Raw genomic sequence first — 23,003 nt, 5'->3', positions numbered from 1 at the left:
CTAGTTGTGATATTGCTGAAAAATAGCAGTTTTATTAAAAACATGTCAGGACTTTACATTCAGAAAGTGTATAGTTGATAAGAAATGATAAATTCAACATGAAAAATATCTTTTATAAAAGCTATGTTGATATTAAGAGGAAGTTCAAAGAAGGGGTCAAACCACTGCTCCAGATGGATGGGACAATGATAATGAAATACAAAGAAGAAGCAATACTTCTTAAATTTAAGACTAAATTAACAAGACAAATCTTATTTTGTTTTCTGTTAAGGAAAATAGTTTTCATATTGGGAAGGAAGAACAAAAAAATTTTAAAGGCTTGAAACTCAAACTAAATTTAAAGAATGGTGAGATGATCTCATTGTCCTCAATGATTTCAAGTCACTGGGCATAAACTATATTCTGGGAAAGTGAAATATCTATCAGAAGTAATTAATGAGTCACTTTCATTGACCCATGAAAAACTGTGAATAGCTAGAAATAAGCAAATGTCCCAATTTTCAAAAGAAGAAAGTAGATAAATCCTGTAACTAGAGCTGATGAGATGGACTTCATTTTCTGGCAAAATTTTTGAAATAATTATTTAAAACTGCTAAGAACTGTCATAGACTCAACAAAATCACATTGATTACTGCTATTTTCTAAGCAAAGAGATAGAGGGACTATGGTTACAGAATATTATATATACTATCAAACATGATCTCTGTGTTGGTGGATTTTGCTTAACTATTTTCATTTATTTATTTGTTTGTTTGCTGAGGCACTTGGGGTTAAATAACTTGCCCAAAGTCACACAGATAGGAAGTATTAAGTGTCTGAGGCCACATTTGAACTCAGGTTCTCCTGGCTTCAGGGCTGGTGCTCTATCCACTGTGCCTCCTAAATGCCCCACTATTTTTATTTATTACAAAGGAGGGTTCAGATAGTGTATATTGGGAGATAACATTGGTATAAAAAAGGAATAAATAAAGCATTGAAGGAAAAAAAAGAGTAAGTTATGCCATAATAAACTCATTTCACTTTCAGATAGATTAAAGGAATACCATAGACAGAGTATATCTAAATTCTAGTCAGTCATTTGATGATCTTCCAAAACACAGTAATGAAAATATGGAGAACTATGGGCTAGGTAAGAATAGATCAATTCATAATTGGGTAGATGATCGAGACTAAAGAATGTTACTTGGTGGATTAATCAGCCTAATGGGTAATGAAGTACCTCTATCTTTTCCCCTATGCTATTCAAAATTTGAATCAATGACTTGGATGAAGGTGTGAATAGCATGATTTTCAAATTGGTACATGACATGAAATTTTCAGAAATAACCAGATCAAAAGATATCAGCATATTAAAAGGAGGAGAGAAGATAATGTACATATATATATATATCTCCTCCAAAAATCTAAGTTGACTGATAAATTCCTTATGTTTCCATATAAATCTCGTAAGACAAGGAGCTCTTTTTACAAAAATATTCTTTTAAAAATATTTGAGTAACTTCATTTCAGTATGATTGATTTCCTTTGTAGTTTTATGCATTTAAAAACATTAGAGATCCTTAGACCTCACCAGATTGCTCACAGGATCCATGACAAAAACCAGGGTAAGAATCCCCTCAGCAATCTTCCCTCCTCTTCGTCCCTGGATGTTTTATTCTTTATGAGTATCCCATCTCTCTTGGACCTATTTCTTCTGAAGAACTTTGGGATATGAGGGCTTAAATATCCCTTTTCTGAACTCTGGAATCCTTAAATCTTCAGTGGTATCCCCTCAAGCTGCTGTGCTTTTCCTTTCCTTGTCCTAACTTCCAACCTTCTAGGAAGAATTGTCTATACTTGCTAGTTCTGTTTTTTACTATTTACTCTCTCCTTCTTAGCTTCTTGCAATCCAACTTCTACCCCTACAAGTTTAGTGAAGGTACTCTTTCCAAGGTCACCAAGAACTTCCTAATCCCCAACTCCAATGATACTTTTGTAGTTCTGAGTTCTGTTTTCGATCTCTCTATAACAAAGGATCGCAACCATCTTTTCTTCAAACATTCTCTTCCTTTAATTTCCTTCTCTTGATACTGCATTATACTTTTTGATTTGGTTTGAGGTTTTCCTATGTCTCTGACAATGCCTTCTCAATCTCCTTTGATGATCCTTATGCCTCTTTTTGCCTCCTAAAAGTAGACATTCCCCAAAGAATGCTGTTCAAGGTTAGCTTCTTCAGGGAGCCTTCCTAAGTCTATGTGATTCTATTCTATTCTTCCATCCTACCCATCCCAAGATAATGCTCTTCCTCTTTCCCTTCTTACCTCCCTCAAGCTATTGGTGTTTGCCTTTTGGATCTATCTTTGTTCCTATGGGTTCTTTAGCCAGTAAAGGGAAAACTGTGTTTTTTAAACCATTCATCTAAAAAAAATTCTCTCCAAAGAGTACTATTTGTCCTCACCCATATTTCTTCATATTTTCTCTTCTTATTCATCAGCAATCATCCTTACCTTTTTCTGTTCTTTTCCTTCTTTCCTTCCAGAACAAAAGTGCAGGCCAAAACATTCAGATCCAGAATATTGAAGAAAATCAGACAAATGGGCACAAGAAAGTACAGGGGTAGATCTAGTCCCAGGCTGGTGGGCAAAGATCATGTGTTATTCATATAAATAACACATTTCCCCCATTCCTAGCATAGCTACTCCAACAATGTATGCAGAGAGAGTGAATGAATGGGTAAATGAAGTTTACTTATGACTTGCTTCCTTCAGGAAGCTTTCTCAGACTAACCTAATTCAACATTATAATTATCTTCCAACACTGATATACAGCAGTAATTAGTAAGCTGATAGGCAGTTTGTCACAGTGGATATCACAGTGGAACAGGTCTAGTAATCCAGAAGATCTGCGTTAGAGTCTTGATACATACTGGCTAGTTGATCCTGGAGAAGTCACTTAACTTTTAAGTACTCCAGGCAATGCTTTAATATTATTGAATAATGTGCAGTGAAGGTTTGAATCTTCATTAAAAGAGTGTTTCTTACTGAGAGTTTTCTAAAAGAATGAAAATCACAAAGGTAGTTTAAAAATACAGATATACACAAGTATTTATAGAATCACCTAAAATCCCACATAAATTGTGAGAGCTGGAAAGTATGTTGGAGAGGAGTGAATCCAAATTCTTCAATTTATAGAAGAAGAAATGGAGAAAAATGAGATGTGCAATATACATATATGTTTGTATAAGCTTTCCTTATTTCTTAAGGTACCCAGAATATACCCAGAATAGAGTGGTCTGCTTGAGTGCTTGACGGGAAGAGGTCCAGGATACTATCACAGCTCAGCTCAGCCCCCTTCTTGAGATCAGAATCATAACTAGCTAGTCCCCACTTCCTGACCCACCCCCACCCTCAACAGAATAGGGAACAAATCCATCAGACAGTCAATGGTCATGTCAAAGACTATGGTTAGCCACAAAGAAGAACTTCCTGGCTATCATGAGGGTAAACACAGTAGATTAAACAATAAAGAAATACCAGCTACAGGACCCTGGTAAGCTTTAGTCCATCCTAGAATGGGAAAAGACTAAGTCCATTCTGATCTGCCTCTCATTTTCTCATAGTGCTCCTTTCTCTAGAATCTCCCTGCCAATCCCATTGCTCAGAAATGGTGGTGGAAGGCAAAGAATATGGGTTATGGAATAAATGAACCTGATTGTATTCCTGGTTCTGACACTTAATGCCTATGTGATTTTTGGTTAGTTATTTAACTCTTCTGGGTCTCTGACAGAAGATAAGGAAACTGGACTAGATAAGAAAAGAACATTGACCGGAGGTAAAGGACCTGGGTTCAAATTTTGCTTCTGATTTATCTTATTTGTATGACCTGTCTCTATTTCCTTTAGTTGCACAATAAGGAGATTAGACTAATTGGCTTCTAAGTTGGTACAGTATAGTGTGCCATGCCTGAAATAAGGAAGACTCCTGTTCCTGAGGTCAAATCTGGATTAGGTGACCCTGTTCACCTCAGTTTTCTCATCTGTAAAATGAGCTGAAGGAGGAAATGGCAAACCACTCCAGTGGTTTTCTATTTCTTTGCCAAGAAAACCCTAAATAGGGTCACAAAGAGTAGAATTTGAATGAGCAAACAAACTTTAGATTTATAATCCCATTATCTGGTGATCTCCAAGGTTAATGGAGATTTTTAAAAATTCTTTTTTTTAATAAAGTTTTATTGGTGCCTTATTTTTACATCATAGTCATTTCTCGAAATATCTACTTTCTCCCTTGAAAATGAATTTTCATAGCAAAGAAAAACATTTAAGCCAAAGTACAAAATAAATTCTTTCCACTCCTGGAAAGAGTTTTTTCCTATGGGAGGAAAAGCGAATGGAAAATGGGCTGATAAGATCTAAGACCCAAAGACTTCATTAGCTTGAGGATTACAGGGAAAATTTTGAAAGAGACAAAGGGGAAACTGATGTAGCCAAAGGTGTGTGGAAGGGAGGCAGGGCAGGGGGTTTCTTAGGCCATTTTACTTGATTGTTAAATGCATCTTCTGGATTTATGAGAATAGTCAGCTTTCTTTACTTGCATGCCTGCTCATTCATTAAAAAATGTATTCCAATTTTTTTTTGTTTTTTCCTGTATGCAAAACATTGTGCTAGTTATCAAGAGTGACACAAAATTTAGATAAGACGTTTCTGTTTAAACTCTTGGAGCTTTTAGTATGGTAGGAGAAGACATAGAAGATAGTGCATCTATAGCGTGCTAAAAATGTTCCAAGGCCTCAAATAAGCTTCAATTGAGCCAAGAGACAGATGAGAAACCAAAAAAACCTCATAGGTTCTCTCTTTGCAAAGCTGCTGCTGGCTTCAAAGACTGTCAATAGCTTTTCTGCCTCTCTCTGTCCTTTCTCTGAATGATTTCCTTGAGAATCCTTAGTCTGGTCACCAGGCTGGAGTACAGGGAGAAAAATCATTTATTCCCTTGCCCCTCTAACTGAAGAAGCTCGGTCCTACTCTGAGAACCTACTGGGGATGGAGAATCCAGAGGAGCTTTCTTTCAGTAATCCCAGGCTTCAGACACACTGGACACAAAACAGGCAGCTAGGTAGCTCCACAGTGCATTGGCTTGGAGTGGGCAAGATTCATCTTTGTGAGTTCACATCTGGCTTCAGACTCTTAATAGCTGTGTGAGCAAGTCACTTAACCCTGTTTGCCTCAGTTTCCTCATATATAAAATGAGCTGGAGAAGGAAATGGCAACCCATCCATTATTTTGCCAAGAAAATACCAAATGGGGTCACAAAGAATCAAACATTACATACTCACCGTGTCCAGTGAAGTCCAGAAATATTACTGAATTCATAATAAATATTAATTAAGTGCCAACTGTTTGCTACATTGAGAATTCAAAGAGGCAAAAGACAGTATCTGTCTTCAAAGACAATCTAATGGGGGAGATAAAACAAAGCAGAGAAATGTGCTATGTTTAGATAAAAAAGAAATAAGAGGGAAGGCATTAGAAGAAGGGTTGATAAGTTTCCTGTAGAGAGGTTTTAGTTGGGATTTAAAAGAAGTTAGTGAGGAGAGAGATTGTCCCAGGCCTGGAAGACAACCACAGGAAATGCCCAGAGCAGAAGAGATGGAAGTCTTGTTTATAGTTCAATAAGGAGGCCAGTATCACTGAATCAAAGAGGATGTTTAGAGAGGAAGGTGTAAGAAGACCAAAAAGGTGTAGGAGGCTATGACGGGCTTTGAATACCAGAACATTTTGTATGTTTCTTGAGATGATAAGGAGCCACTGGAATTTGTCCTCTGTGTGTGTGTGTGTGTGTGTGTGTGTGTGTGTGTGTGTGTGTATAGGGGAAGATGATATGGTCAGACCCCTATTTTTAGCAAAATCACTTTTTAGTGGCTGAATAGAGAATGGATTGGAATGCAGGGAGACTTGAGGCAAGCTGACAGTATGAGATGGTGAGGGACTGGGATAGATTGGGGTCAGAAGACAGAAGACATGTTGCAAAGGTTCAACATGCCTTGGCAAGTTTGGCTATGGAGGGATGAGGAATAGTGATGAGTCCATGATGACTTCTAGGTTGCCAGAACTGTGAGTATTGCCCTCTATGGTAATAAGACAAAGAGGAGGAGGGTGGGGTTTAGGGGAAAAGATAATGAACTTGATTTTGGACAGGCTGAATTATGATGTTTGCTGCATCCAGTGGAAGGTGTTTGTGGGGAAACAAACAAACCCAGAATAGGACTTTTAGGAGGAAAAAAATAAAAGGAGAACAGGACCAAACTCTGAAAACATTTCATTTCATTTCATTATGGAATTAAACAGGAGACTGAAAGGGAGAGAAAAGGGGCAGGGGAAACGGAAGGAAGAATTGAATTGGAGAATGAAGAGGGCAAGTAAGGAAAAGGAGGATGGAGAGTGGATAGTGAAAAAGAGATGCATAGTAGAGAGAGAGCTCCATAGGCAGGGAACCCTGATGAAAGTGACTCAGTCCTTAGGAAGAGGGTAGGAAAGAAGTTGAGTTTGGATGGGAAACTGGGACAGCTACAAAGTTGTTACACCTACCCCTATCCACTCTCCTGCTGTGCTTTTCACTTACCCAGTTGAAACTCAGATTTTAGGATGTTCTCTTGCCTGAGAAGTGTCTCAGTTTCAAAGGTGTACAGAGAAATCCTTCTGTTGGAATGTTCACCAAATGGAATTTATCCAATTCTTTCTCAGCAGGGCCCGTCCATTCTGACATTGGGTGGCTGGTGATGGCGATGAAGGGGACAGGCAGGAGTTTTAGTCTATTTTAATTAAAAATGGACAACTTGAAAATCACCTGCATGTATCATACGAATTGAAATGGGTGGTTTTTCAGGCAGTGGGTTTGAGTGGAAAGAAAAAGGGAATCTGCTTACTAGAAGAAACTACAACTTATTGTTTCTGGGAAAGTTCTGTTTGCTTGAGTGGGACAAGGGAAATATAATAGAGAAATTATTCAAGAATTTCTATCCATATCCATGGTTTGGGGTTATTAGGGTGATTTGAGCACTCTAGAACCTCAGTAAGTTAGAAAGGGAATAATGGCTAAACCATCCTTTCCTCCCAGTTTGGTCTGGATCTTTGCATGTTATTTCACTAACAAACAAACAAACAAACAAAAAACCCAAATCCATAAACAAACAGACTTGAAGTCTTTGGGAATTGTTTACCCCATTTTTTGGCAGGTAAAAGTAGGTTACAGATTTATACCATATATTTACATTTGGATGGAATCATAGTAGTTTTCTAATTCAACTCCATTCATTTATAGATTAGGAAACTGAGTTCCTAGAGAAGTTTCTTGGAGTTGCTAAAAGTCACAAAGATACCGTGTTGGAAAGTTGGCATTTGAGCCCAAGATTTCTGACTCTAATTCTAGCATTATTTCTAATGCATCCAAGGACTTAAGAGTCACAGGAAGATGGAGAATTCAGAGAAAGATGGAAGGGTTCAAGATGGGACAAACCTTTTTTGGAGGTAGGAAGATAAACTAGATGGACTCTATATTTCTAGGTCACAATCTCCATTCCTTTTCTGAGTTTTTAGGATTCTGTGGCTCTCTTGCCACTGGGAAAAGTAATATCTTGAAATCTCAGAATTACAATGTTGGCAAGGTCCTCAGAGATCATCTAGCTCAAGGTAAACCTAAACAGAATTCCCCTCTACAAATATCTGGATATCCAGCTTCTGCTTGAAGACTTCAAGTGATAGGAAATCTCCTATCTTTCAAGGCAGCTCATTCTATTTTTGGATGGCTCTAATTGTTAGAAAGTTTAGCCTTATTTCAAACCCCAAACTCCCTGTCTAGGACTTCCCCTGAAATTCGTTCCTAATTCTGTTCCTTGGAATCCACAGAAAAAGTTTAAACTCTCTCCCAAAAGGAATTAAAATACTTGAGGACAAAGATCAAGCCTCCTAACTCTTGCCTGAGGTCACATAGCTACAAACTTGCCAAACTAGCACTTGAATCCACACATTTTGATTCTAATAAATGCAGTGTTCTTGCCACTGGAACAATGATGCAGAAAATTATTAGGTAGAGGTTGAACTGAAGAACCGTGTGGTGTTTGGAATTTATGGTAAAAAGCTCCATGAAGACAAGAGCCTTATCTTATTAAAGGTTGTATTTGCCTCAGTGTCTAGAACAATGTTTCTAGAACATACAATAGGCATGTATTATTAATTAATTGTTATTAAAAATAAATAGTTTTTGAATGAAACTGGAGCTGTCCTTCAGATAGGTTTGTTTGTTTTTCTGGTAAATGGTCTTGAAATAAGAATCTAGGACTAAGGGTAAGGAATGAATGGGAAATGATCCTTAAAATGTGCAGAGGGGAAGAGGAAAGTCACAAGATTATTTCCATTGTCTACCATTGGTAGTGTAAGATGTTCTCATCATCCTCTGATCATCTTCTGATCTTTCCCCTCCTTTCAAGGAATATGGTACAATGGAGGGTCACGGCTCAGGGATATCTTGGTATATCCTCAGCTAGCTCCCTGTGCCTTTTCTTGCATTCTCAACTCTACCCAATCCCAATGCCTAAAACAGAGATTTCTGTGATAGATGGAGGTGAGGGTGGTGTAGGGGTCCCCTGCATCCTGGCAATTAGCCTGAAGTTTGCATTGTCCCCAAGCCCAGTATAACTTGGCTCCCTGATTGCCTGAATTGAAATCTAGTAGGGACAAGCAGCCGAAAGACTAAAAGACTGAAAGACTGTAAGACTGTGTGCCTTTGTGCCTGGGAGTCGATTTGGTGGAGTAATGAAAAGGAAGTGTGGTCCTGTGTGTTTGGAGGGTGTCGAGGGAAAGCATTCTACTGAGTTCGTGGAGAACACTCTCAAAATGCCCAGGGCACCGGCATTTGAAAGATATTAGTGTGGTGCCTTATGCCAGATGGCAGAGACGGACATTGGATAGATGCTTATGTGACTGATCCGAATGGGCAGACGATGGGGGGTATGTGTGTGCTGGAATTCTGCAGGCTTCATGCTGTGATGGGGGAGGAGGATGGATCAGGAACCCCACAAGTCCCCTCAGGGCCGAAGGGATCTTTGAGGGCGAGGGGGGAAAGCGGGTATTGGGAAGGCGGAATGGGGTTTCCCATATTGAGTCCGGATGATTGCATTCAGATACCAGACCCTTCTAATAGTCCCCATTTTAAAGCTTTTCTCACCCATATTCATTTCCTTTGTTCAGAAAGCAGGAGGAGGGAGAGCGGGAAAGGACAGGGGAGGTGGAAAAAGCAGTGTGTGTATGTGGGGGGGGGGAGCGGGGAGGAGGAAGAGGGAAGAAAAGCAGAGCCAGGAGGGAGGGGCCCACCAATTTGCAGGTTGGAACTGTCACATTGTTCCCTCCTTCTGGCTGGGTTCCGAAGTGTATCGGAACTCTGGCAGAGACCCGAACCCGGGCACCCGCAGGGCCCTAGCAGGCGGGTACTGTGCCTTCCAGGAGTGCTATTCCCATGGGGAGTAGGGGGCACGAAGGATTCTGAGCTGGGAGGGGGGTACTGAGACCGAGCAGCTCAGGTGCCTGTGTTCGTGGTCCAGCTGATTCCTGCTTGGGTCAGCGTAGGTAAGTTTGTGTCTTGGTTTTCGCTTAGGCTCGTAAACCCTTGCCTTGGAGGTGAGTGTGGGAGTTAGGGACCAGCCCATCCTGGAGGAGTAGGAACCTGTCCCTGTAGAATGGTGCAGGCATGGGCAGGGGTCCTGGCTGTCTGGAGGCAGGGGACTGCCTGGCACCCAAGCGAGGCACTCAGACTGAGGGTGGATCATGCGGACGTGCTGGAGCAGGGGTAGCTCGGTTCTCGGTTCCTCTCTTAGCCATGGGGTCGTCACCCGTGACTCCCACCCCGTTCCAGGTGCAAAAACAGGGGCACTATCTCTTTAAAGCTTCCAGGGCTGCTACCGCACCATGTGATTGCTTGAAAGGCTGAGCGCTGGCGCTGCAGCAGAGGAGTTCGGAGGAGGATGAGCTGCGGCTCGCAGCCGCCCCGTGCCCGCAGCCCAGCCCAGCTTCGGGCTGCCCCTGAGCCCTGGCCGGGACCTGTAGTCCAGGCCCCCCGGGGAGCCACCTCTGGGACCACCTGCTGGCCAGCTGGCAGGATGGTGAGCCCTTTGCCTGCTGGGCACTGGGGGGACAGCAGCTGTGGGTGTTGGGTGGGATCCCTGAGCTGTGTTGCAGGGGGGGGGGCTGGGTGGGTCACACCTGATAAAGGGAGTGGAGGAGTGAAGGGAAATGAGAGAGCTATTTTTAAGTTGCTGAATGGAGTCTGTGGGAATGATAAGGGACAGAGACAGAGATTCGTCCAGGAGAGGGCTGGGATTGCCCTCCCCCCTCTGGGTATGAGGGCACATGGTGTACCAAGGGGCTCCAAGTGGGTCATGCCTCCAGGGGTGCCAAGACAGTTTTCTTGCCTAGGTTCCATTTTTACCTAGCAGGGGTCTTATCCCCTTGGCTCCCATGCCCGCAGGTGCCTGCTGTGTGCCCACCAGTACCTGCTGGCTGATGTTCCTGCTGTGTGCCCACCATGCCACCTTCCATATCGGCCTTCCAGGCCGCTTACATTGGCATCGAGGTGCTCATCGCCCTGGTGTCAGTGCCCGGGAACGTGCTGGTGATCTGGGCAGTGAAGGTGAACCAGGCTCTTCGTGATGCTACCTTCTCCTTCATTGTGTCGCTGGCTGTGGCCGACGTGGCCGTGGGTGCCCTGGTCATCCCTCTCGCCATCCTTATCAACATCGGCCCCCAGACCCACTTCTACACCTGCCTCATGGTGGCCTGCCCTGTGCTCATCCTCACCCAGAGCTCCATCCTGGCCTTGCTTGCTATTGCTGTGGATCGCTACCTCCGAGTCAAGATCCCGCTCAGGTCAGTATGGGACCACCGCAGGTAACTAACCCTCCCCTCACTGCCCTTGGATCCGGGCAGTCCTGGGTGACAGCGGTTGCCACAGGACGTGTGGGATGTTTTATGTCTCTGAGTGCCCCCCACCTTTCCTTCCCAACACATCTGAAGGAACAGAGGAACAAGCGGGATATTTCCCTCAAAAATGTGGAGGTTTCCAGGCTTATTTTGTCTAGGTATCATATCATCTGTCCTTCTGCTCCTCCGTGTCAGAGTGTTGTTGGGTTTGGTGGGTAGGAATTGGATAGGCAAGAAGGGAGGCTCAGACTCAGACTCAGCCCAGCACTGCCTGAAGAGGAAGACTGGTGGGCACAGGAGCATAGGGTCAGTCCTCTCACCAGGGGATGCCAGAGAGGCTGTGATCTCAGCATGGACCAAGAGGCCCAAGGCCAACTTCCATATCTGTTCTAGATGCTGGTCTGAGGAACCAGAGGTATGGGAGCAAAATGGCGAATGTTGAGCCCAGAGTCATGGGAACGATGGAGTCAGAATTGAAATAGGGACAAGAAAGAGTCAGAAGCTGTAGGGTTTTGGTGTTTGGTACCTTTTCCTCAAACTCCAAGGAGTCAGAGGAAGATGGGAGCAGGATTGCTGTGCCCAGGAAAATGGATCTGCCTTTAGGGTTACACTGTGATACTTAAGGGACCTGGGTCCCTCTGTCCCTCTGTCCCTCTGTCCCACGCTGTTTGTTGTGGGCATTAGGGAGGGAACTGTTTATGTTTGGCCTTAATGTTCCTTGTTCTGTTGAAAAAACATTCTCAGTCTTAGTCCATGGATCAGGGTAGGAAGCAGTATTCCCATTGGTGCCCAGCCTTATTCATGTCAGAGCTCAGTGCCCAGGGATGCCAGGACATGATGTAGCTACCCGGGCAATGTTGTGCCACATAGTGCCAGGGCGCAACTTGGACAGATGCCAGGTAGTGACCCATGCCAGGATGTTCTCTTCTCTCATTGTAACAGGTTTCCCTTTCTCTCTGGAAGCCCTACCTCCCACTCTGCCATTCTGGCACTTTGGGGTCCTCTCATTTCTGGGCAGGAGCAGGAAGTGGAGAAGAGTTTGCTGCTTTTTTGCTTCTTTAATTTCAGTCATTCAGCAAGTATTTTATAAGTGCCTCCGGGTGCAAGACACTGGCGTAGATTCAGAGATAACTAGGACATGAATCCGGCCCTCAGGGAACTTCCCATGATCCAGCCTGAAAAAATGCTTTCATGTATATTACCACATTCTGCCTTCACACTAATGCAATGAAGTAGGAAGGGTCTTATTCCTATGTTATAGATGAGAAAACCCAGACTTGGAGGGAATAAAGTGACTTACCCACAGCCACACAGCCAGTTCGTGGCAGAATTGGGGACAAAAACCAGGCTGACTCCTCATCCCCTGATGTCATCTGTCTTCCTTGGAGGTCTGTTACCTGAACACCGGGCAACTTCTGCTCTTTCCTCTGATGAGTTTCCTGAATCGAGAGGCTGTGCCCTTTGCTCTAAAAAGGCAAGGCTTTAAATCCCTTATAAGATAAGCCTTAGTGGGAACTTAAGGCACAGAGATGGTGACTGTGATTAGGAATGACTAGTAGCAGATATTTGTATCGCTCAAATGAATCTGATCTTAGCACATTGCACAGGGGAAGAGCCAAGGACTTGATTATAGGGGAAACACCTCTCAGTGGAGCTACTTTTCCTTTCCAGAAATTCTGACTTTTGAGTGGATTCCAACTGGAAGCACGTGAAAGCCTTGTTGTTGATATTAATAATATCATTAACAATTAGAATATGCTGTTGTCTCCCCAAGGATGGGAAAGAAAGTCTGGTCTCACAGCAAATGATGATCACACCCACTCTTCCAGTTCCTTAGCACTCAGACTCCCTTCTCCCACTAAGGATTTTCCTTCAAGGTGCAGCTGTGGCTTTAGTTGGGGAGAGTGCTGGGTGGAAGTCAGAGGATTTCGATTTGAGTCTCAGTTCAGCAACTAAGTGTGTGGCCTTAGACAAGCCAATGTTTCTTTCTCTATCATATAAAAGGGTTGAATTAGAAGACTTGAAGAGTCCTTTCCTGTTCCAGTTTTTTGATCTGACCCTACTATCTCCAAAACCTTCCTTTTTCTCACCTATTGGCCAATATCCAGCCAGATGTCATTTCCCCCTCCTCAAATTTTCCAAGAACTCTTTGTCTGGATCTTCTCTAGTCCTTTATTGTATTACACCTCATGTCTGCCATCCTTAGTAGTATATATGTGTATCTCCTTTCCTTCCTTTCCCATTCTGAATTCTTCCACCTCCAGCCCTAAACTTTGTAAGCTCCTTGAAGAACAAGGGTATTCCTTTTTTCATCCTTATATGTGTGCCCAGCACCTGTTCTTAGTAGATATTTAATAAATGCTTGCTTGAATGGAATTTGAATGTAATCCATTGTCTTGGCAGGACTGCCCTTATTCTATTCCAATCTTTTCCCACTCTGCTTCCTCCCTCCCTTCCTTTCTTCCTTCCTTCCCTCCTTCCCTCCTTCCTTCCCTCCCTCCTTCCTTCCCTCCTTCCCTCCTTCCTTCCCTCCTTCCCTCCTTCCTTCCTTCCTTCCTTCCTTCCTTCCTTCCCTCCTTCCTTCCCTCCCTCCTTCCCTCCCTCCTTCCCTCCCCTCCTTCCCCCTCCTTCCTTCCTTTCTTCCCTCCTTCCTTCCCTCCTTCCTTCCTTCCCTCCTTCCTTCCCTCCCTCCTTCCCTCCCTCCTTCCTTCCTTCCTTCCTTCCTTCCCTCCTTCCTTCCCTCCTTCCTTCCTTCCTTCCTTCCCTCCTTCCTTCCCTCCTTCCTTCCCTCCTTCCCTCCCTCCTTCCTTCCCTCCTTCCTTCCTTCCTTCCCTCCCTCCCTCCTTCCCTCCCTCCTTCCCTCCTTCCTCCCTCCCTCCCTCCTTCCCTCCCTCCTTCCCTCCCTCCTTCCCCCTCCTTCCTTCCTTCCCTCCTTCCTTCCTTCTTCCTTCCCTCCTTCCTTCTCTCCTTCCTTCCCTCCTTCCTTCCCTCCTTCCCTCCCCTCCTTCCCTCCTTCCTTCCCTCCTTCCTTCCCTCCTTCCTTCCCTCCCTCCTTCCCTCCCTCCTTCCTTCCTTTCTTCCCTCCTTCCTTCCCTCCTTCCTTCCTTCCCTCCTTCCTTCCCTCCCTCCTTCCCTCCCTCCTTCCCTCCTTCCCCCTCCTTCCTTCCCTCCTTCCTTCCCTCCTTCCTTCCTTCCTTCCCTCCTTCCTTCCTTCCTTCCTTCCTTCCCTCCTTCCTTCCCTCCTTCCTTCCATCCTTCCTTCCTTCTCTTCTTCCTTTCTTCCTTCCCTCCTTCCTTCCCTCCTTCCTTCTCTTCTTCCTTTCTTCCTTCCTTCCCTCCTTCCTTCCTTCCTTCTCTTTTCCCCTTTCTCTCTTTGTCTCTCTCTGTCCCTGTCTCTCCATTTCCAAAGAGAGGAGAGAGACAGATGAAACAGTCCCCTTTGGGTATGCATGTTATTTGTGCTGGGGCTGCTCTTATGACAACCTTCTTGATGTCCATTGTCTACCCCTCTTTGTTGCCAAGACTATTCTCAATCTTGTCTTTGTTCTAGCCTTAGTGACAGAAGAGATCAGTTGTTCATCTTAGTTCAAAAATAATCTTTTAGAAACTTGGTGGTGATGACAGAATTCTAGGTTCTGTTCCAGAACTTATCAAAGATTTATCAAAGGTCACACAAAAAGGACCAAAGCTAAGATTGAAATCTGGGTTCTCTGACTCCAAATCCTATTCTCTTTCTTCCATATCACACTTATACTCATGCAGGGAACTGGCAAGATTCTAGAGGGACTCTTAAGAGATTCACATTCTATCCAGCTGGATAGGAGACTGGACTGATAGGAATAAAATTACTTTGAGCAAATCACTCTGACTTCATTCCTTTGCCCTCAGTTTCCTCATCTTTTAAAATAGGAGGTTAGATAATTCCAGCAGTAAAACTTAGTGATTCTTTCCTTTAACAGCTAGCAATTGCCCCAAGGCTAACTGAGTCTATGTGTTGTTTTGGGTGATTGGACATTGGTGTAAGTCTGGAATGAACAAGAAACTAGAGGGTTTAGAATGGATTTTTCTAGGACTTGTATGGCTAGTGTTGATTTTGCATTTTTGTATCTTTGCCAGATGGTATGATTTGCCACCCAGTCTTGCAACTGCCTCTTATTCCTATCCCTCCAAGTCAGGGTCACCTCTACCCTAGTGGGCAGCAGTGTCTGTACCAATTCTGCTTCTGCTCATTGCTGGAAGCTTGCTTTACCCAATTTGTGAAGAAAAAGCTATGTGGGGAAGGGTCGAAACTTTGGTTAGATTAGATTCTGACAGAAAGAAATGTTAAAAACTGAATTCTGGGTAGATTAGGAATTACTTAGCTTTTTCACCACCTGCTGCCCTGGATTGACCTTGGCTTCATTTGACCAGGAAAGGGGTGAGAACAGTTATTTAATACTTCTGCCCCATACATCAGTGGGGGTGAACAGAGGAGAGTGTTTGGCTTTTTATATCCTGGAAATATTTGCAAATCTAAATCTAGAAATTTGCGGAAGAGGAGAAAGTGAATTGTTTCCGAACCTTCTCTACAAAGGCAGATGGCTTGGAAAGGGGAAACTAGTATAGTCACTTAAAATAAAAATCTTTTCTGAAACATGAGACAACCTTCAGGTTATTTTCCTCCTGTGTCTAGGCTGAGTCCTCATTACTTCTCTTAGTCTCTTGCAATTGACTTCTAATTGGCTTTTCCTTTCTGTTTCTCCTTTCTGTGTAATCTATTAATCTTCCTGTGGTTCTTTTCCTATGGAAACTTGTAGATGTACCTCTAACATTAGAGAGAAAACTCTGTGATACAGTGAATAGAATACAGGGTCAAGATTACAGGGGTCCTCAAACTATGGCCCGCGGGCCAGATGCAGCAGCTGAGGACGTTTATTCCCCTCACCCAGGGCCATGAAGTTTCTTTATTTAAAGGCCCAAAAAACAAAGTTTTTGTTTTTACTATAGTCCGGCCCTCCAGCAGTCTGAGGGACAGTGAACTGACCCCCTGTTTAAAAAGTTTGAGGACTCCTGGAAGAAGACCCGAGTTCAAATCCAGATGCAGATACTTACTGATTGTATTACCTTGGGCATGTCACATAAATTCTGTTTGCCTCAGTTTCTTCAATTTTTGACAATGCTTACCTCCCAGGACTGTTGTGAAGATCAAAGGAGATTACATTTGTAAAGCTCTTAGCATAGTGCCTGGTACTTAACAGATGCTTGTTTTCTTCCTTTCTTTGACACTACTCTTTTCTGGTTGTATTTCTGGTCAAAAATCTTCAATGATTCCTAATCGTCTATTTTAAAACGTCAAAATCCCTTAGCTTGGCATTTAAAGTCCTCTGGGAGCTGATCTCAATCTACCTGTCTAAATTTATCTCCCATTTCTTCCCCACATAAATTCTATGCTGCTACCAAAGTGGACGACTTCCCATTCTCAGATAAGCTTTTCCACTTAGGCATCTCTGCTCCTGATATTCCCCTGCCTGGGAGACCCATTAGTGCCATCTCCCCTCACTAAAATCCTCTTGGATCTTAAGGATTAGAGGACCTGGAGCTGAGAGGGGTTATAGAGTCTGTCTAATACAAAGCCCTTCTCCATTTGACAAATGAGGGAACTGTTGACCAGGAAGGGTAAGTTATTTGGCCAAGGAGATACAGGGAGGAAGTGTCAGGGGAGGTTTTTGAATCCATGTCCTTCTGTACTATGCTCCCAATTTGGGATGACGAGGTAGTGTAGTGGAAAGAATTTCTGTGACTTCAAATTTGGCCTCTGACACTTACTGTGTGACTTGGACAAGTTACTTCACCCTGTCTGCCTCAGTTTCTTCATCTGTAAAATGAACTGGAGAAGGAAATGGCAAACCATTCCAGCATCTTTAAGAAAACTCGCAGTGGAGTCACAAAGAGTCAGATAGGAGTGAAGTGACTGAACAACAAAATGTTCTCTACCATAAGGCTGATCTCCAAGGGCACTTACTTAAAGCCTCCTATCCTTTATGTATGTGATTTCTTTTTCTTAGGACTTTGTATCTTTCATACAGTATTTGCTAGATGTTACCTTGTATGATTTGTGAATGTGACTCTTCCCTCCTATTATTGTAGATTGCAAGTTCTTGATATTACCCATCTCTGTATTTCTCCCCCTTCACATTTGGCATAGTTCCTTGCACACAGTAGATACTTAATAAATGTTTGGATGATAGTGAGAGCAGAGTCAGTAGGTAACACTTTCAGCAAAAGAGATCTAAGCTAGATGCAAAGATGAACTCTTCCTGACAGCCATGCCTTAGGGAGAGGTAGAGATCTTTTAAGGATTGAATAAGGCATAGCCCTCATTGGGTGGCAAAGTATGGGTGATAGATGACTCCTGACTCCTGGAAGGAAGGTTTATTCAATCCCACAGCACCTTAGAGCAGGAAGGAATTTAGAGATCATCCAGTAATCCTAGTCTTTTTTTATTTAAGTAGATGAGGAAACTGAGACCCAGAGAGATTCCATGACCACAAAATATGAGAGAAGAGCCAGGATTGAAACCCCATGTCCTTTTATCATGTTGCTTTCTATTTATGACAGTTCTTGTGTCTGCTATGTCCCCATGCCCTTAATCACAGATACTAAATTGTGTATCTGGTATTTTCCAACCTATCTACCCCAGTTGGAAAAAGAAGGAGGAGAACAAGTGTCTATTCTTTAGGCATCTTCCTCATTTCTGGTGTAGAGAGATTCTGCTTATCTAGGGCTGAAGATCCAGAGGGCAAGGACCATAGGATGTGTTCCTTTGCGGGGGGAAGAGATGAAGTAGAGTAAGTAGCAGACATGAGTAATGAAGAGAATGGTTGGGAAATATACAACTCTCTTGTGGCTCATCATTACTCCCTGGTCACAGTCTCATTAAGTAAGACAAATGAGATGGAGGCAGCTGTTGCCAAGGAGCAAAAAACGAGGTGGTGGTGATGGTGGTGAGATAGTGTCTTCTCTGCTAGAGTGCCAGGAAGGGAGAGTAGGTAAGCAGAATCTGAACCTGGGCACAGAGCAGCAAAGGAAAGCTATGCTCATCTTCCATTGCATTGGAAGGGTAGTTTGACATGGAGGAGAAATTTGTAGAGGCGCCTCCAACACTAATGGACAGAATGAGGCTTGAACTACATGAAAAGTAGCTGGCAAGGGGATTCTGGCAATGGGGTAGAGGAATTCTTGCTCTGAATATCTCAAGCTTCTTTTAGATTAAGACTTGACTATAATACAGTCAACAGGCAGTTGACTGAAGGAGGAACCCACAATATAAAAAACATATTTTTCCTACTCAAACATCTGCTCTTCTGCCTACATAATGAATCGTTTCCCTGACTATCCTCCCATATCCATCCAACCAGTATAAAATTGGGTTAGGCAATCAGGGAAAATGGCGGGCTGGACTTCACCCTAGCCATGCTATGTTTTAGTCAAAATTCCACCTTGGCCCTACCCCCCACCTTGGACTAAGAATGGTGTCCTTATCCTTGACTGTGCAGGAGCAAAGGGGCAGGGCTAAAGACATCTGGACTGGTATGTGTAGGAGGCTTCTATCTGCCTTTGTTAGAGGTGATTGTGGAGGAGAGCTCAGCAGCCCCTTTCCCAGGCTTCAGTTTTCTTTCCTCGTGGATACCTCTGGCATAGCCACACACATGGGAGGAATAATTCACATACCAGGCCCTGGCTGGGAATTCAGGGTGAGTCTGGGAATGAGAGATAGGAATGAATTTCTAGAGGTCAAGGATGTGGCAAATAGACTACCCAAATCCATAAAATAGCACCCAAGGATTAGGGCAGCTGATTTTTCATTGGTTCAGAGCAGAGAGCTCCCTCAGAGATACACTTCTTGTTTTCTAGCATCTAAGTAACAAGGAGAAAATTGTCACTCGAAAGTTTGGGGGCATGGTACTTCCTCTTTCGATTCATGCTTCTCTAACATTTGAGGGATCAGAATTTAAGAATATCCTAAAGGACCATGGCACATTTATTTTTTTTAATCCATAAGACAAAGAAAATAGAGATAGTAGGATGAAAATGTTTATTGCAAAGTAAAATAATATTTCTGAACAGTTCTGGTTCATCTACAGGCAAAATCCTCGGGCTCATAGGCTGTTAGGATCTATTGGTGGTTATCTGAGCCACCCTCTTGCCTCCATGTAGCTGAGGCAGATCAGAGTCCTTCTCGCTTTGGTCAAGCTTTAGGAACCTTACCAGCAAACCCCAGCATCCAGAGGCTTTCCAGCTCCCTGCATTTTTTTCCTTTTGCTCCTCATCTTCCTTTCAGGAGGCTGTTCTCTCCATTTAGCTGCAGGCACCTTAGAGAGGTGTGATTTCTTAAGCCACCACTTTCCTTTCCCATCTGCCTTCAACATCTAGACCCATGTGCTAGAAAGAAATTACTTGTGGATTTGAACTAAAAGTCTCTACAGCCTCTTCTAGCTCTGAGGTTCCATGAGCCAAGAGATACTAACCTATTGTTGGAAGCCAGATGGGTTTCAGGCAAATTGATTGTGGGATTGTATCAATTTTTTTTCAGGAGGAAAGAAAAGCAGCAATTCAGCTGTTGATGTCACCTGTCTTTACCCAGGAATGACATTAAAGAAGACATAACTAATCCCTGTACACCCAGGGTGTCCTCTATTCCTGCTGGGTAGAGGATGCTTACCTTGCCAGGTAGAGTTTTTTTCCCCTCCATCCATCCTATCCTCCACCTCAAACAGAAAAAAGGAATATCATCTCGAATGGCTCCAGATTGCTGAGATGCCTATCACATTAAGGATGAAGGCTTTTTACCTAATGCAGCAGAAACTTTAAGCCACCAACAAGCATTTGCAGAGTGCCCACATTATGTCTGTTGCTGCTGGGCAAGATGGATAGGTCAGGAGATCTGAGTGGATGCTGTGTATGTAGCAATAAGAGTGTGTGTCGTGAAAGGCTAATTTGGAACTGTTGCCAACAGCCCTTGACACAGAATTAGCCTTCTTTGGCTAGACTTTTCTGCACTGGTCACTTCCTTGCAGAAGGTTCATGGGGTCACAGGATCATAGATTTAGAGCCTTGGAAACTGCTCAGTTCAACCTCCTCATTTTATGGATGAGGGAAGAGAGGTCCAGGGCTGTTAAGGGAATTTTCAAAACCACATGGGTGGTATAAAAGGCAGGTTTTGAATTCAGATCCATTTTTTTCAAAGCTAATGCTTTTTCCATTGTAGCCCCTGTACCACCCTCCTTGATGTAATGGAGAGAATCCAGAAATTTGAATAACAGTATTGGCTCTACTAAAAATAAGTTGTCATTTCACTTGCTAAGGCCTTTTGCTCTTTATCTATAAAACAAAGATGTTGGAAGAGAATGGACTAGAAAACTTTTATGGTTCCTAAAATTCTGTAATTGAGACAAGTCTTTTTTTTTATATTATAGCTTTTTATTTACAAAATATATGCATGGGTAATTTTTCAGCATTGACCCTTGCAAAATCTTCTGTTCCAACTTTTCCCCTCCTTCCCCCCACCCCCTCCCCTAGATGGCAGGTAGACCAATACATATTAAATATGTTAAAGTATATGTTAAATATAATATGTGTATACATATTTATACAGTTATCTTGTTGCAAAGGAAAAATCGGATCTAGAAAGAAAGAAAAAATAACTTGATAAGGAAAACAAAAATGCAAGCAGACAAAACCAGAAGGAGTGGAAATGCTATGTTGTGATTCACACTCATTTCTCATAGTTCTTTCACTGGTTGTAGCTGGTTCTCTTCATTATTGAACAAATGGAACTGATTTGTTTCATCTCATTGCTGAGGATGGCCAGGTCCATCAGAATTGATCATCATATAGTATTGTTGTTGAAGTATATAATGATCTCCTGGTTCTGAATTGAGCCAAGTCTTGAAGGAAATAAGAAATTTCTAAGAGGTGGAGAGAGGAAGGGAGCATATTCCATGTAAGAAGACAAAGTGGCTTTTCCACTCAGTAAAGTCCAGTGGCTTCCTTTGGCTTTTAGGACAAAGTAAAGTTTCTTTGACACTTTTCTAACCTAATCTGTGTCTAACCTAATTTTCATAATCTATCTCTAACTTTACAGACTTGTTATGCATTTCAGTGGTCCAACAAAAGTTTCCTTTTTTGCAGTTCAAAAAATAACCCTTCAGAAGAAAGACATAGAGAGAGGGGATTTGGGAGATGGAATGTTGTGTATGAGGAATAGATCTGGAATTGGACCAGAAGATCTGGACTCGAATTTCTGAACTGCTGCTTGTTAGTTGCATGATCTAGAGCTAGCTATTTAATTTATCTGAGCCTCAGTCTCCTCATTTGTAAAAAGGGGGGTTTAAGACTTTTTATGTCTCTAAATCCTATAATTTCCCTTCTCCATAGTGATGTGATTGGGAGAAAGAAAGTTAGACTTAAAAATATATTTTAGACCCATTGCCTGTAACCCTCAGAGTGGAGAAGCCTCTGGGAAATAGTTGAAAATTATTTTATTCTTAAATTAACTCCTCTGAAATAGGTGAGGCAAAATACATTGTCAGCTCTGCCCCACAGAGGAGGAAACAGGTTCAGTCCAAGATGGCTTATCTGGATGGTGCTAGAAATGGGGTCTTGAGTTTCAGTGGGAAATACTTCATAAATGTTTGTTGATAGGATGTAGGAAATTAGTAGAAGAAAAAGTAAAGGACCAGTGAATGGATGCTGGTCAAGTAGTCCCCTTGTTTTCCCCAGAGCATTGATCACCCCTCCCCTTTAGCGTGAGGAAGCTGAAGCTAATCACTCCCCCAGGAGGCTTACTATTGTGCCTCAGCTAAAAATCACCTCTCCAGGGAGAAAAGCTTTTCCAGTATTTTAGGAGTATGTTTATCTGGGCTCACCTGCAGTGCCCAATTACGGCATAACATAAATATAACCATATTACCCCTGTGAGGAAAGGATCATTTTATGGGCTCCCACGGGCTGTTCTTGAGAGCATGATTAGAAGCAGCAGATTACAAAGGCCTGGAGGGTAATGCAGACAAACACACAGGAAGATTTTGTGAAGTCCCAGGGGACCAATAAGGAGGGAGACTAGGGACTGGGTGGTGTTTAAACAAGGTCTGGAAGGACGGAAATTATATGCCTCAATCATAGATTTAGAACTGCAAGAGTCGTGAGCAGATTCAGCTTTCCATCATTTTACAGAGAAGGAAACTAAGACCTAAAGTGTTGAAATAGCTTGAATAAACCCCCAAAGTCCTTTGTGGCAGGGATCCAGACCTCCTATTCTAGGATTTGAGTCACAGAACTTCCCCAGTCACAGTGATTAAGGAGTTTGGGGTTAGTGTAAAGACTAAAGCTCTGGTCATTTAGATGAAAAAGAATCATATTCAAATCCTATTTCCTGAGTGACCTTGAATAAGTAACTTAATTTCTCATTTATAAAAGGAGAGGATTGGATTTGTTGATCTCCAAAGTCCCTTTTACTCTAAAAGTAATTCTTCCCTATCCCTTTCTCTACCACTTCAGCTCTACCTGGACCTTTGTCTCACATATTTCTCAGAATCCTTTTGAAGCCAGAAGGCATCTCAGATATCCCTAGCTGGTTTGACTTTCTCAATTTACAAAAGTGGTCCAGAGCAGGAATTTTGCAGTTGGTAAGTGGGGAGAGTGAGGAACTGAATTCTGGGTTTTTGGAGGACCTGGATTCAAGAGTCACCTCTGATGCCTGCTGTCATTCACCTCCCTGAGCCTCAGTTTTCTCATTTGTAAAGTAGGGGTGTCAGACTTAGATCTGTGATCCTGCAACTCTCAAATTCAATGTCCTTTCCATTGCTTCCTACTCTGGTCAAAAAGATCAAATTTGGAGTCTCTGGCTCATTCCTGTCTTGTGAAGGAGCAAGGTCTTCTCCCAACCTGGACTAAACTTCTCTCTCCCCCCCTCTTTCTTTATCGTGTGTTTTTTAACTTCTTGTCCAAAATCATATGATAAATGTGGAAATATGTTTAGGAGAATTACACATGTTTAACCTGTATTGGATTATTTGCTGTC

The 23,003-nt window shown here is 42.8% G+C and overlaps 1 protein-coding gene across 2 annotated transcripts in view; it reads left to right on the top strand.

Annotated features, from left to right (window-relative positions):
* Positions 1-9,524: 9,524 nt before the first annotated feature.
* Positions 9,525-23,003, top strand: part of ADORA1 (adenosine A1 receptor) — a 53,472-nt gene continuing 39,993 nt past the window's right edge. The window contains exons 1-2 of one of the 2 annotated variants that reach the window (XM_051998612.1): positions 9,525-9,592; positions 10,491-10,888. In XM_051998612.1, the coding sequence (XP_051854572.1) occupies positions 10,548-10,888 (341 nt within the window). In that variant the 5' untranslated portion in view covers positions 9,525-9,592; positions 10,491-10,547. Of the gene's footprint in view, positions 9,593-9,964; positions 10,126-10,490; positions 10,889-23,003 lie in introns of those variants that run through there. The other variant, XM_051998611.1, reaches the window with a different exon arrangement.

The sequence above is a fragment of the Antechinus flavipes genome, chromosome 4 (genome assembly GCF_016432865.1).
Source record: "Antechinus flavipes isolate AdamAnt ecotype Samford, QLD, Australia chromosome 4, AdamAnt_v2, whole genome shotgun sequence".
Taxonomy (NCBI): Eukaryota; Metazoa; Chordata; class Mammalia; order Dasyuromorphia; family Dasyuridae; genus Antechinus; species Antechinus flavipes.
Note: the sequence above shows the minus strand (reverse complement) of the source record. Positions and strands in the feature narration are given on the sequence as shown.